General features: G+C 45.9%; 1 protein-coding gene across 13 annotated transcripts in view; it reads right to left on the reverse strand.

Annotated features, from left to right (window-relative positions):
• Positions 1–13446, reverse strand: part of TMCC1 (transmembrane and coiled-coil domain family 1) — a 230927-nt gene that overhangs the window by 168187 nt on the left and 49294 nt on the right. For 6 of the 13 annotated variants that reach the window (XM_075938738.1, XM_075938742.1, XM_075938741.1 and 3 more), the window contains one exon: positions 6320–7018. The exons of 2 other annotated variants lie outside the window; for them this stretch is intronic. In XM_075938738.1, the coding sequence (XP_075794853.1) occupies positions 6320–6862 (543 nt within the window). In that variant the 5' untranslated portion in view covers positions 6863–7018. Of the gene's footprint in view, positions 1–6319; positions 7019–13446 lie in introns of those variants that run through there. 5 more of the 13 variants (XM_075938747.1, XM_075938745.1, XM_075938746.1 and 2 more) reach the window with 2 other exon arrangements.

Here is a 13446-nt window from a genome sequence, read left to right on the forward strand (position 1 = left end):
TATCCCGCACACTCCCCCACCCCATGATGGGATCCTTGCATCAGACAACTGACAGACTAGATCAGGGCTACTCAACATGCAGCCCGTAGGTGGGATCCTTTGAACATGGCCTCCACTGGGAACACGTTCCACAATGGCGAGGCATCTCCCAGGTGGGGTGAACACTGAAAGACGCAACGTACAGGCTGGCTGGAACAGATGGGTACAGGGTGTTAGCATTTCTAGCCCCCCGGGAGGAGGTGCCGGGAGTGCCGGGGTATAGTGAGCAGTGCTGGCTGCTTAGCCTTGGAGGCAGATCCTGAGAGGTGCTGACTGGGTCACAGTGGCCAAGTTTGGGTCCTGTGTCATGGCTGGGCAGCCCTGCCTCCATCCCACACGGATCTATGGACTCCCGTATGGGGACATCAGCCCTGCTGGGAATACAGGACAGAACTCCCGGGAATCTGTCCTTTTTTGACTCTGGTGTGCAGCCTGACTTGCCCAGCTCCCCACCCGCAACAGGTTGAAGCTTTTCTTTTTAAAGAGTAAAATAACTCCAAGAAACGCACAACCTGAAACTTCAAGCTAAACAGCCAAAACACTGGTATACAATTTTATTTTTAATAAGAAGCATTAAAAATGAAAACAAAGAGGAGACACTTGTTGGATGAATGTAAGGTTTTCAACTTTGTTTGGGAGATGGAATTTGCTTCTGCAGAGATAAATGGAAAACAAATGTGTCTTCTCTGTCAAAAGATTTCCACTGTGTTAAAGAAAACAAACCTGCAACGGCGCCATGAATCTTATCATCCTGAGTTCAAAGACTTGTATCCACCTGACAGCAATTTAAGAAAAACTAAGATATGTTCCTTACTGAAAGATTTCTGTACATAACCACACTTAAGTAATGGCCCTCGGCATGTGCTGAGAGTATCATTGTGGCCCCTGGGGCTTCCAAAGTTGAGTAGCCCTTGACTAGATTGTGCTCAATGTTTTGTTCTCTCCTCATTGGTCAATTTGTAATTCATGCTTTACTACATACTACAGGTTGCACCTCCCAAAAGCGGAATTCTCTGGGTCCAGCAGGACCATAGATATTCTTTGATCAGAGAACCCCAGTAGCCTTGTGACAGGTGGGCAATTCAGGAGGGGCTGGGCTGAAACAGTGGGACAGGGCAAAGGCTGGGACTCGCGGCAGCCCCAGCAGCCTGCGGCACTGGACTGGGTCAGGGCAGCCCCTGGCAGCGCAAAATTGGGCTGGCGACAGCCTGTGGCAGCGCGGGGCCAGAGCCTGCGGGCTGCTGCAGGGCAGGAGCTTGCACTCTGAGCAGCGAAACCGGGGACAAGGCTGGTGGCAGCCACAGCAGCCCATGACAGCATGGGGCTGGAGCCCTGGACGGCCTGTGAAACCAGAGCTTGCAGGCTGCTGTGGGGGCTGGGACCAAAGCCTGAGCCCTCCACAGCCCCTGGCATCCTGAACAGGGCTAAGGCCAGACCCCAGCATGGGCTGCTGGAGCCTGGCAAGCCGTCTGGCTGGGGAAGCAGCAGCAGGGCCAGCAATCCAGCAGGTAGCCAGTCGGGGGCTGGATGTAGTACCCCTGCCTTGCACCCTCCCTCTGCTGGAGATGGCAGAGTCGGTGGCTGGGGGCTGTGGCAGGGAAACTTCTCTGTGGTTCGGGATTGGTTAGATCACGAGGGTGCCAGATAAGAGATGTCTAACCTGTAGTCTCTAAACACAGCATTACAGGCAGTCCCCAAGTTATGTGGATCCAACTTACGCCGGATTCCTACTTACGAATGGGGCTTTTCTCGCCGCGGAGGACGCGGGCGGCGGAACCGCTGAGATGCGCCGCGGTCCCGCCGCCCCCATCCTCCGCGGCGAGAAAAGCCTGGTCTGTTGGGGGGGAGGGGGTGCAGCTAGTGCACCCCCCCAAACAGACCAGGCTTTTCTCACCGTAGCTTGGGGTAGAGCAAATGGGGGGCTACCGGATTGGTCCTACAGCGCCGAGGTGCGGCGCTACTGGACCAACCCAGCAGCACCCCAGCTGCTCTGCCTCAGGCGTCCCCAAGAGCAGCTGGGGTGCTGCCAGGTTGGTCCCGCCATGCCAAGGGTCGGCGCTACCATACCAACCCAGCAGCACTCCAGCTGCTCTGCCCAAGTGTGTCCGATTCAGCCGCTGCTGGTCAGTTTCAACAGCGGATGAATCTGGACGCCTGGGGTACAATATGTACCAGTTCCGACTTACATACAAATTCAACTTAAGAATAAACCTACAGTCCCTATCTTGTACGTAACCCGGGGACTGCCTGTATTAATTTCCTTTCTGATTTTTTTCCTCCCTGCCAAATGGACAAATTCTTGCTCCAAAGCGTGGGGACACTCAAGTGGCTCAAAACAAGACTTTTACATAGGCAAAATATATTTAACCTCATTTTCAGAAACAATTGAATCATTTTGACTGAAAAAGCCCCCGTCCAAATAACATGAAGCAACACTGAGTAAGGGAAGTTTCAGTCCAAATGTCCTACTTATAGAAACACATAATAAGTCTAAACAATTGCCTTAAAGCGTGAAAAACAGCACTCATGTTTTGGTCTAAATCTTTTTACCTTACATTACAAGACAATTTCCTTTTAGGCTGAAAGATAAACTGACAATCAAGCATTATGAACAAAAATATGCCATAACACTGTTTCTGGAATAAATTAAATGTCCCAAATGTTTGAGGAAAATGTTTTAGGTGATATTTTATTCAGATATTTTCACAAATGGATATTACTTGCTGATAAGGTAAATTGGCTTTTTGATTTAAAAAAATAACCAACAGGATTCTTTTAGGCCCCATTCAAATCCCACAGTTGTCCCGGCTCCCATTCTCCCTTCCTTCCTTTCCTCCCTCTTCCCCCTCCCCCCCAAAAAAATAATGGTAGGAAAATCAGCCAACTGGAATGGGATGAAGAATCGAGAGGCCTTTTCTCCATAGATCAGGAGGAACACTAATTGGAGGGAGGCAGGAGGGGTGGAAAACATAGGGATGTAGAGTTTATGAACTCAAGCCCCAGGGTCAGATCTCCTGCTGAAGGAGCCACCTTGTGTGGCAGGCACTACTCTATATGTGATGCTTTTAAATAGGAAGAACAGCCCCAAATGTTGTCACATATATTATATATTGAGAAAGCCCATATAAACTTACTATACTTTGTCAAGCTACAAGCATTTAAATGTTTTTGCATGTATCAACTGTATTTTAATACAATATAGCATCCAGCACCACAAAAACAAAATGAGTTTAAGTTTTTCATTTCCAGTGAAAACATTAATCATATTAATTTACCAGCAGATATGTTCTAAGGCAGAGGTGGCCAATCTAAACCTGAGAAGAAGCCAGAATTTACCAATGCACATTGCCAAAGAGCAACAGTTATATGTCACCAGCCCTGATCATCTCCTCACCACCACTCTCAGCACATCCCGCCCACTGGCAGCCCCACCAGTCAGTGAATCCTTCTTTTCCTCCTGCCCACTGTGATCAGCTCTCTCTCAGTGGGAGATACTGGAGAGGGGAAGCATGGGTGTGACAGGCTCAGTGGAGAGGGTAGGAAGTGGCACGATCCTAGGGGGAAAGGGTGGAGGGGAACAGTGCTAGGGCAGAGCTGGAGGTTGAACAGTAAGCACCCGCCGGCCCAGTGTAAATTTGGCACCTGTAGCTCCAGCCCTAGATTTGGTATCTATGCAAGGAGCCACATATTAACTTCTGCCACATATTAATTTCTGAAGAGCCGCATGTGGCTCGAGCCACATGTTGGCCACCCCTGCTCTAAGGCACAAATGTTTCCTATGGATAAATAAGTTTAAAGTCGTGGGTATCTAAGTTCTGTCCCAGTGATGTCAGTCACTTTAACCTTTCACAAACTACAAACAACACTACTACAGTTTCCAGCTTTGGTTGCAGATAATTAGGTTGTTAGACGCTCTTATCTGTTACCCACCCCCTAAAGTCACACAAAATAAAGAGTCATAAGCCTCTGCTCAATGAAAAGGGGGCCACTACATCAGGCCTGGGCAAAACACCATTCTCAGGCCAGATCCAGCCCACCAAGCCACAGGAACCAGCCTTCAGATGCAGCAAGGGCTCTTGTGCTCTGAGTCCCCCGCTGACCCCGGGCACTGTGCTATGCTGCCAATTTGAAATGCCACATGGAGCTGCCGTCAGCTGGGGACTCTCCAGCTGATCCCGGGTTCTGCAGAAATGCCATGGAGCACGGGATCAGCTGGGAAGTCCCCAGCTGACCCCGGGCTCCACAGCACCACTTTGAAATGCCATCTCAGCGTTTCAAAGGGGCAGCGCCACACAGCTGAGCCTGGGCTCAGCTGTGCAGGGCTGCCCCTTTGAAATGCAGAGGCAGAGTGTGCAGCTGTGCAGCACTGCCCTTTTAATGCTACCTTGGTGTTTAGGGGGCAGCCCTGCACAACTGAGCCTGGACTGAGCTGTGCAGAGTTGCCCTATGAACGTCACCTCCACAAGGTGGGGGGAAGCTACTAGTCGAGTTGACTATCCGATAAGCATATGCTTATCGAATAGTCAATTAGTCGCTTACATCCCTACTCCAAAGCATCTTCAAGTTATGCATATTAATAAGACAAACTTTATATTAATAACCCAAACTTCATAAAGCATGGGGAAACCGTCACAATACTATTTTATATTAAATCAAATTGGACTTGGAACACAATTTTGTGTATTTGAAAATACTGTTCTAATTAGAGTACTTGTTTCATCTTTGCCAAAGCATGATGAAACAAGTAGTAATGAATCAAGTGGCTGATGATATTCCTTATTTCTTAAACAATAAACTAATTTCTAGATCTTGTCCTTAACAGATGGATTTACTCATCCTCATCCTTCAAAAGTTACTTTATAAAAATTATAAAATGTCAAACACTGTGCAAACATGAAATCCTATAGTGTCAGTTTTGCATCTGATTTGTTCTGAGCTATACTCTAAGTTACTTTAATAAAGAACAAGAAAACTGGAATATATTTGACAGCAGAGCATGTTTTCATTATCACATTTTTTTCTCCTGTGAATAAAAGTATGCCCTGTTACATCACTTATCTGGACATATGAAGTATTTTTATTAATGGCACCACATATATTCCAGGCAATAGCCTTGGTTAAATCAGAATGCTAATTTTTTAAAAATGGAGGAAGTTTAACAGACAGAGGTGCATCTTTGTTTTCCCTCAATCAGCACTTTTAAATGTACCAAGTAAATTGATATAGCATAGAAGAAAAGTGCAAGACAGACTTTTCTTATCCTTACCTCCACAAATTTGCTAACTGAAATAGGTTTGCAAGAACGTGTTGGAACAGACACCACTAGACAGAGACTACATCATTTGTGAACATTTTTTCACAACGATTAGGTAAATTGACTATAGGTTGGACCTTCCTAGTCCAGTATCCTCAGGACCTGACTGGTCCCAACAAGGGAGTTTGCTGGTCCAGGGGAAGTCTTGATGTGTGGGGTGTGTCAGTCTTGTCTCCCCGCCAGAGCTCACAGCAACCCCACCACTCTGCAGGAACTCATGGTGGTTCCACTGCGGGTTCCACTGTCCTGCGAGCTCCACCCCCGGCTTTCCCTTCCTAGACAGCTACGGGCTTTGATGCCTTGTGGGATCTGCTGGCCCACTGGCCCCACAAGTGGGCTCTGCTCTGAGCTGCTGGCAACCTCTATCGCTGGGGCTTTCCAGTCCCACAACATAGAGGTCCAACCTGTAGTAATACAATGCAGCTTCCTGGCTGCTCTAAATAGCATCAATCTATCAGTATACATGGCCATGTGAAAATGTTTTAAAGACAGTCCTATGCTGGGCTCACTAAAATCCCAGGTTTGGGGATAGGCTTTCCATGGACACAAAATAAACTGTCAATTTTTCTGTAATATAAAGAAAGCTAAAGAGTCTCCCAACTTACTAAATAAAGATTTGCTGGAGCAGTCCAGAATGACAAATGCTAGCAAAGGTAGAACTAGAACAACTGTGGCTGTCACCACCATTTCTTTGATTATGGACCACCACGTTACCAATATAATGTACTAAGAGTAGCTCTCCAGTTCAGGAAATAAAATGCATATCAAATAAGCAACACACCATTTCATAAAAATGTTAGTGTTAGAATCTTTTTGAAGCTCCTTGCTCTATTGGTAAAGATGCTGTTCTACAAAGTAGCTCTATTATACGTCAAGAAAAAAAATTGCTTTAAAACAGAACTCAAAAGGTTTAACAAAACCTACAAGCAGGCTGATAATGAATAAAAATCAGTCTAGGTAACTTACCCGCTCTGTTGCTGCGACTTCCTCACCAGCTACATAAACAGAAGTCATCTCCAGCACAGACAGGTTAATGGGAGCATCGGTGGTGGAGGAAGACCTGGGCCGGCCTGAATGAGTATCTTGGGCAGTCTTCCTGTTGATCTGTGGGCTTCCTTTTGGGGCATCTGACTTGCCTCGCCTGCTATGCAGGCTTGTCCCTCTCTTCATCTTAGGTGGCACTCTGATCTGCTGAAGAACTCTGTTCAAAGCTGTGGGATGGGTGGAGACACCATCAATTTCAGTACAGGCGCTTTGGCTTTCCAAATCCACTTCTGGCTCCATATCAGCCTGAGCTTGTTGCACATCATGTGGAGACACTGAGGACCTCCTGCGCTGGTGCTGGAAAAGGTGCTTCAAGCCTTGGCCAATCACATTAATGTTCTCCAAAGCATTATGAGTAATTTTGGACAACTTTTGCTCAGATTCATGTTTTTTGATATCTTGATCTTGGGATTTGCCTCCAGGATCAGGGTCGTCATAGATCTGTTCACTGCCAGAAGGCTCCATTAGATGACACCCAACACGTTTATTTGACAACTCATAAATAAAGATGTCCCCTGTCTTTAGATTTTTTTTAAATGCCAAGATTGTCAGCCAATTAGGAGTGCAATTGCTTCAAGAGTGACTACACATGCAGCTGTGCCATGGAGGTCTCATGCTTATCTAATGTTAAACAAAAGAGCCAATATTACACATCCATGCAGAAACTGACAGGTTAAAAAAATCAATACAGAAAAAACATGCTGTTAAAGTCTCTCTTGTTCAAGCATCCTTCAGCCATTATATTAGAAACATATATACTGTATGTAGTACACAGAGCCTGTGAAAGGACTGCTTATTTTTTCATCAATGAGAAAGTGTTCAAGACAGTAGGTAGAGATGGGGAAGTGAGAACCAGGTTAAAATTCTGCTAATGAGAAACAGGAAGTGCATGCCATGAAGCCTGTAACAATACCCAATAAAACCTAAGCCACTGGAATTCAGCATTCATAGTTAAATCAGTAATGACTTAACAAGTTAATCCCCACTGCAAGGTTGGTAAGGAAGACAATGATCTGATCTTCAAATGTAGTAGCTGTTCTATCATAAATATACAGGAAAACAGAGTAAAAAGGCCAAATTATAGCTGTTTATTTCCAGTAAAAAACCAGGGAATAGCTTATTACTAACTAGTATCTATTGAAACTACTGCTAACTGGATGCTAAAGTTTGCCTTCAAGTGGGGAGAGGGAAGCACTTAGGTATCATTTTGTCCATAAAAGTATACGAGGACACAAAAATGCCGTTCTGAAAGTAGATTACCAAGCGACTAGACAGGTAGAGGCAGCAGCACAGACATGTCCAGCTCAGACATTTGAGAAAAGAAAAAGTGTTCAGCTTCTCCCAGCAAGTCTCTCCACCACCCCCTTTGCTTCAGATACGAGTTGCCCACACAACATTGCAATTGAGAGCTAAGATGGCAGCACACTGAAGGAAGAGTGCATCAGGGGAATGAGGAAGGAAGCACAAAGGATATTTTAAATATTAAAAGCAGAATATTTAATGGGGGCTGGAATAAGTGTAGGAAGGTTCACATCATTGCCATGATTAAGGAGATCACATGTACAGAAATTAGAGGTTGTTTTCTTGCAGGAGAAGATTTGATTGTGCTTCTATAAATATATACCGTACCACAGAAGTCTGCTCTCAATCTTGGCAGAAGATAGCATGAAAAAGCTATGATCTTATTAAAAATGCAATATATTATGCTTCCTAGTAAAACATTCTTTTTAATCTTAACATAGCTGTATTGAGAAGGGGTTATAATCCAAGATCTCCCTCAGCTTTGTGCACCTTAGACATAACACAATGGGTTAGAACGGACATTCCAAGGTACCGATATAGCAGGCACCACAGCAAGACCAACCAGATGAGCTGCATCAAGCTCCTTCTCTTGGACGCCTTAGCATAAGGAGGCAAAATAAATTACAATATTTAACAGGAAACCTATTTTCTTGTGGTGTACTTTTCTTCTGAAATTTTCAGAGCACATTACAAGCATTAAGTCTCAGTAACTTTGGAGGTAACTCAATCCCATTGACATGGAATAGTAGACAGTCACAGAAAGGTTAACAATTTGACCACATTTATACAGTAATTCAGTGGATGAACTAAGAAAAAATAGTTACCTACCTTTTGTAACTGCTGTTCTTTGAGATGAGCTGATCGTGTCCATTCCACTTAGGTGTGTGTGCACCACATGCACGGACTGTTGGGAGAGTTTTCCCTTAGCACTACCCATTGGGCCAGCAGGGGAGCCCCCTGGAGTGGCACCAATATAGCAGTTCATGTATACCTCTGCTGGCCCTCCACTCCCTAAGTTCCTTTTTGCCAGCGCACTCCAACACAGGATAGGTGGGTGGGAATTGGAATTGACATGAGCAACACATCTCGAAGAGCAACAGTTACGCAAGGTAAATAACCATTTTTTCTTCGAGTGTTTGCTCATGTCCATTCCACTTAGGGTGACTCCAGAGCTAAACCCATGAGGGTGGGGGTGGAGAGTACTGAGACACAGATAGCAGCACTGCCGCATCAACCCTGACCTGTTGCGTTATGGCGGAGTGACTTGCAAAGGAATGCACCGACGACTAGGTGGCCTCTCAGCAAACCTCTAAAAGGGGCACCTGGGCCACAAAAGCCATGGAAGAAGCTTGGGCTCTAGTCAATGGGCCGTGATAGGAGGGGCTAGAATATATGCCAGCCCATAACACTCCCTGATGCAGAAGACAATCCAGGACGAGATACGCTCAGCTGACAATGACAAGCCCTTCACCCTGTCAACTATAGACACAACTCAGGAAATCTACGAAAGGGTTTTGTTCTATCCAAATAAAAAGCCAAAGCTTGCCTAACATCCAAGGCATGTAGAACCTGCTCTGTTCCCAAACTATGCTGTTTTAAATAAAACATCGGTAGGAAAATATCCTGTTAACATGAAAATACGTCAATAACTTAGGCAAAAAAGACAGATGAGGGTAAAGCCTAACCTTCGCCCTAAAAAAGACTGTGTGTGGAGGGTTCACGGTCAAAGCCTGCAGCTCAGAGACCAGAAAGGACATCTTCCATGATAAGTGCAGACAGGAGCAAGTGGCCAACAGCTCAAGCCTGCCAAACTCCTGAGAGATCACGTCCAGATATGGGAGGAATGCCAGGGGGCGCTCTACCAAGAGATCGAGCAGGGCTGGGACTCAGTGCTGGCAGGGCCATGCTGGGGCTATTAAAAGCATGGAAGCCCAGAAGCTTGGAATTCCCTGACCTTGAGAATCACCTTGTGAATGAGAAGGAATGAAAGGAAGGCATACAGGAGGACTGGGAGCCAGGGAACCAGCAGAGCATCCTCCATGGACCCAGGACTGTGGTTGAATAGGGAGCAAAAGTGAGGGCACTTCCTGTTCCTACAGGCAGCGAACAGGTCCAGGTAGGGAAAGACGGACAGGACCACATCCGTCCTGAGGGACCATTCGTGGCCCTCAAAGAACCGGCTGAGGAAGTCCACTAGAGTATTCTGGGTCCCGGGGAGATAGAAAGCCACCAGGTGAATGCCGTGGGTGATACAGAACTCCCACAGAAGGAAGACTTTCCGGCACAGGAGACGGGAGCAGGCACCACTCTGTCTATTTATATAGAACATCACTGCTGTGTTGTCCGTAAAGATAGAAAGGTTGAAATGCACCTGTTTCAAAGTCCTGGCAGGAAAGCATGGCATGTGAGGCAGCTAACTCTCAACTCCCTGACATTGATATGAAGGGAGAGATCTGCAGGACAGCACAGACCTTGGGTCCAGAACTCCCTGAGATTAGCTCCCCAGTCTGTATCGGCATCATCTGTCACCAGCTGGATGGACGGGGTGGAGCTGTGGAACAGCGTCCCTTTACAGACTGCCTCCTCGCATAGCCGCCAGTCGAGGGACCTTAGCATGTCCTTGGGCACAGTTACCATGTTGATCAGCTGAAAGGCCAGGTTGTGGACCACAGATGGAATGGTCACAGCCTGAATCTGGAGTGGCACACCACATAAGTACAAGCAGTCACGAACCCCAGCACCCTCATGCAACACTGAGCTATGGCGGTGGGAAATAACCAGAGCCCCCGCACAGTGTGCTTTATCACCAGAAAGCAGGCTGCAGGCAGAAATGCTCTGGCTACACTGGCATCCAGACAGGCCCAATGAACTCCATCCTTTGGTTGGGGTCAGAGTGGATTTGTCCTCATTTAGACCCAACCCGAGGAAAATCTCCCTGACTAGGGATATGTGCTCCAGAACCTGGGAAGGGGAAAAGCCCTTTATGAGCCAGTTGTACATGTAAACCAGGATCCACCTTTTCCACAAGAATGCAGCGATGATCACCATACATTTTGTGAACACTTTGGGGGTAGTAAAAAGGCCAAAGGAGAGGGCCATAAACTGATAATGGTCCCAGCCCACTGTAAACTGAAGGAAGCGCCTGTGAGGTGGCGCAATCGAAATGTGCAAAGAGGCATCGTTGAGATCGAGGCAGCATACTACTCTCTCCCAGTTAGGGAAGGAATGATAAAAAACAACTTTACCATCTTGGACTTCGACTCCACCATGAAGGCATTGAGGGCCCTCAAGTCCAAGATGGGGCAAAAGCACCCCCTTGGCCTTTGGGACTAGAAATAGCATGAGTAGAAACCCTTGCCTCAGAGTTCCACTGGGACTTCCCCCACTGTTCCAAGATTGAGGAGCTGTTGCACCTCCAAGCATAGGAGATACTCGCGAGAGGGGTCCTCGAAGAGAGATGGGGGTAGGGAGGAAGGACAAGAATGGAAAGGGATGAAGTATCCATTTCACACCATGCTTAAGACCCAGTGGTCCGTCGTGATGAGCGACCAGGCACAGTGGAAAATGGAAAGCCAAATTGGCAAAGGGCTGGCAAGTGGTGGCTGGTATGCTGCCCCAGCTCGAACCTTCAAAGGCTCAGCCTGGAGCCCCCCGTTGGAAGAGGAGCGGGATGGTCACATTCCATTCCTATTGTAGCCTCTGCGCATCAAAAAATCTGACCTATTCCCTGCTGGAACATTGAGAGGGGGGGATTGGGAGGGAGCACCTCTGCTGTGCCAGGGTATGAACACCTAGGGACTTGGAATCACACTGGAGTCCTTCAGCCCATGAAGGCTGGTGTCAGTATGCTCAGAGAATAGGCCTGTGCCCTTGAACAGTAGGTCCTGGATGGTCTTTTGAACCTCCAGTGGGCTGCCAAAAACCTGGAGCCATGCACCCCACTGAGACACCAAACCAGTCGCACTGCTCGGGCAGTAACAGCCATGCTCCCTAAGGGGGCAGCCTTGCTCTGGGGAGGGCAGGGGTGGAGTTACAGGACAGAGGGTGTTGGCAGGGGCTGTAGGAGTCCGAGGTTAAAGGGCCATAGGGCATGCAGCGTAGGTGTTGGGTCAAAGGTGTTAGGCACTGGGGAGCAAGGAGTTGGGTTGGGTTGGGGCTAGGCAGACAGGTAACTTTTTTTTTACTTATTTGTTAATTCATGATTTGCAGAACAAATACCAGACTGCCAAAAAATTGTGAAACTTTGGCATAAAAAAGGTTGGGAACCACTGGCTTAGATGATCTTTGTCTTTATGTCTAATACCCTCCTTGGACTTACATTGTTGAAATTTAAATTTCATATATTGCTTTTACTTTGACAAATACGATAATGTATCCAGACAGTCCAAATCTAGGTCTCAACTGAGGCTGACTATTTGAAGAAAAGACAAAACTAGAATCCATTTTTCATTTTGTTCAACAGGCAAAATCATTCAATGAACAAATCTCAGTGGTTAATGAGAGCCCCCAAAACTATTTGGCATACTAAAAACAAATAATGAGCCATATCTCCCCATATTTACTTTAAAAATTCCCAAAATATTCATTATTCAGGTAGTCCTTGCTGAACTTCAACTGAGAACAAATATGGCTAAGTTATTCCCTAAATCGGGGTGGGGAATATTTTTTGGGTTAGAGGCCGCTGACCAACAGAAAAATCAGTTGGGCACTGGGGCTTCCAAGAGGTATCAGGGAGGTTGGAGTACCAACACAGGCTCCCCAATGATGGAGGAGCCAGATCCAGACAACCCAGGGGCTGCATCCAGTCCCCCAGGCCTTAGGTTCCCTACGCCTACCCTAAACAAATACCTATCTCATCTCTTGACATAGCTGATTAACAGCTTACCACAGGTAGCTTTGTTGATCAGCTAAAACATCTGTAACCAGAGCTACCTGAATTATTTGGTGAAAATCTCTCGTGATTCATGCAGCCCCTCTCTGTTTACAAAAAAATTGATGATTTTTATCTTTTCATATCTGAAAATAGTTTGATACAGTTTGATGAATAAAGCTTGTTTACACAGTCTGTTTGCAAACTGGTCACTAAGTATATTCTATATATGCATTTATGACTAAATTACTAAAATGTATGACCTTCTTCCTGTTTCCTTAGTGGCAAATATAGTTACGTGCTCATCTTTGTATTTTGGTTAATGAAATACATAGTGGGGCAAAAAGTCCTTTTCAAAATGGTTAAGACATGCATTTCCAGTGTGGCTCTTACAGATATTCACTTGTGGCTAGTCTTCACTTTCCAAGTTCTCACAAATGAAAGACTGAATGCCAGCATGGTTAATCACTGCATTTTATTTGCATGAAAATTCACAAGTGTTTGCTGTGATTATCCATTTGTATCCATAACACTTAAGACAAGATCCACACAGATGTTATCTAAAGTACATCCAATTTTTCACCTAACAACTTTCACATTGTCCCTTTAAGGAGGCAATTGAGCGCAAACCTTTTCTGTATTTCTCTTAAAAGTCCATATTTCTAGTTAATTTGAGAAGAAAGGTGACAACAAAGTTAATTTTATAATAGCTCCCTATATACTGTCAAAGACTTGGCTGAGCACTTTACAACACCTTCCTTATTAGGTCTCAAAGTGCATTCAAATATTCCTTCAATTGGACAGCCACTTCATAATAGCTTTGGGAAATAAAGCTGTTCAAATAAAGCAGTTGGCAAAAATAGCTGAGAAGTGTAAA

This window comes from Pelodiscus sinensis, chromosome 11, assembly GCF_049634645.1.
Source record: "Pelodiscus sinensis isolate JC-2024 chromosome 11, ASM4963464v1, whole genome shotgun sequence".
Classification (NCBI taxonomy): Eukaryota; Metazoa; Chordata; order Testudines; family Trionychidae; genus Pelodiscus; species Pelodiscus sinensis.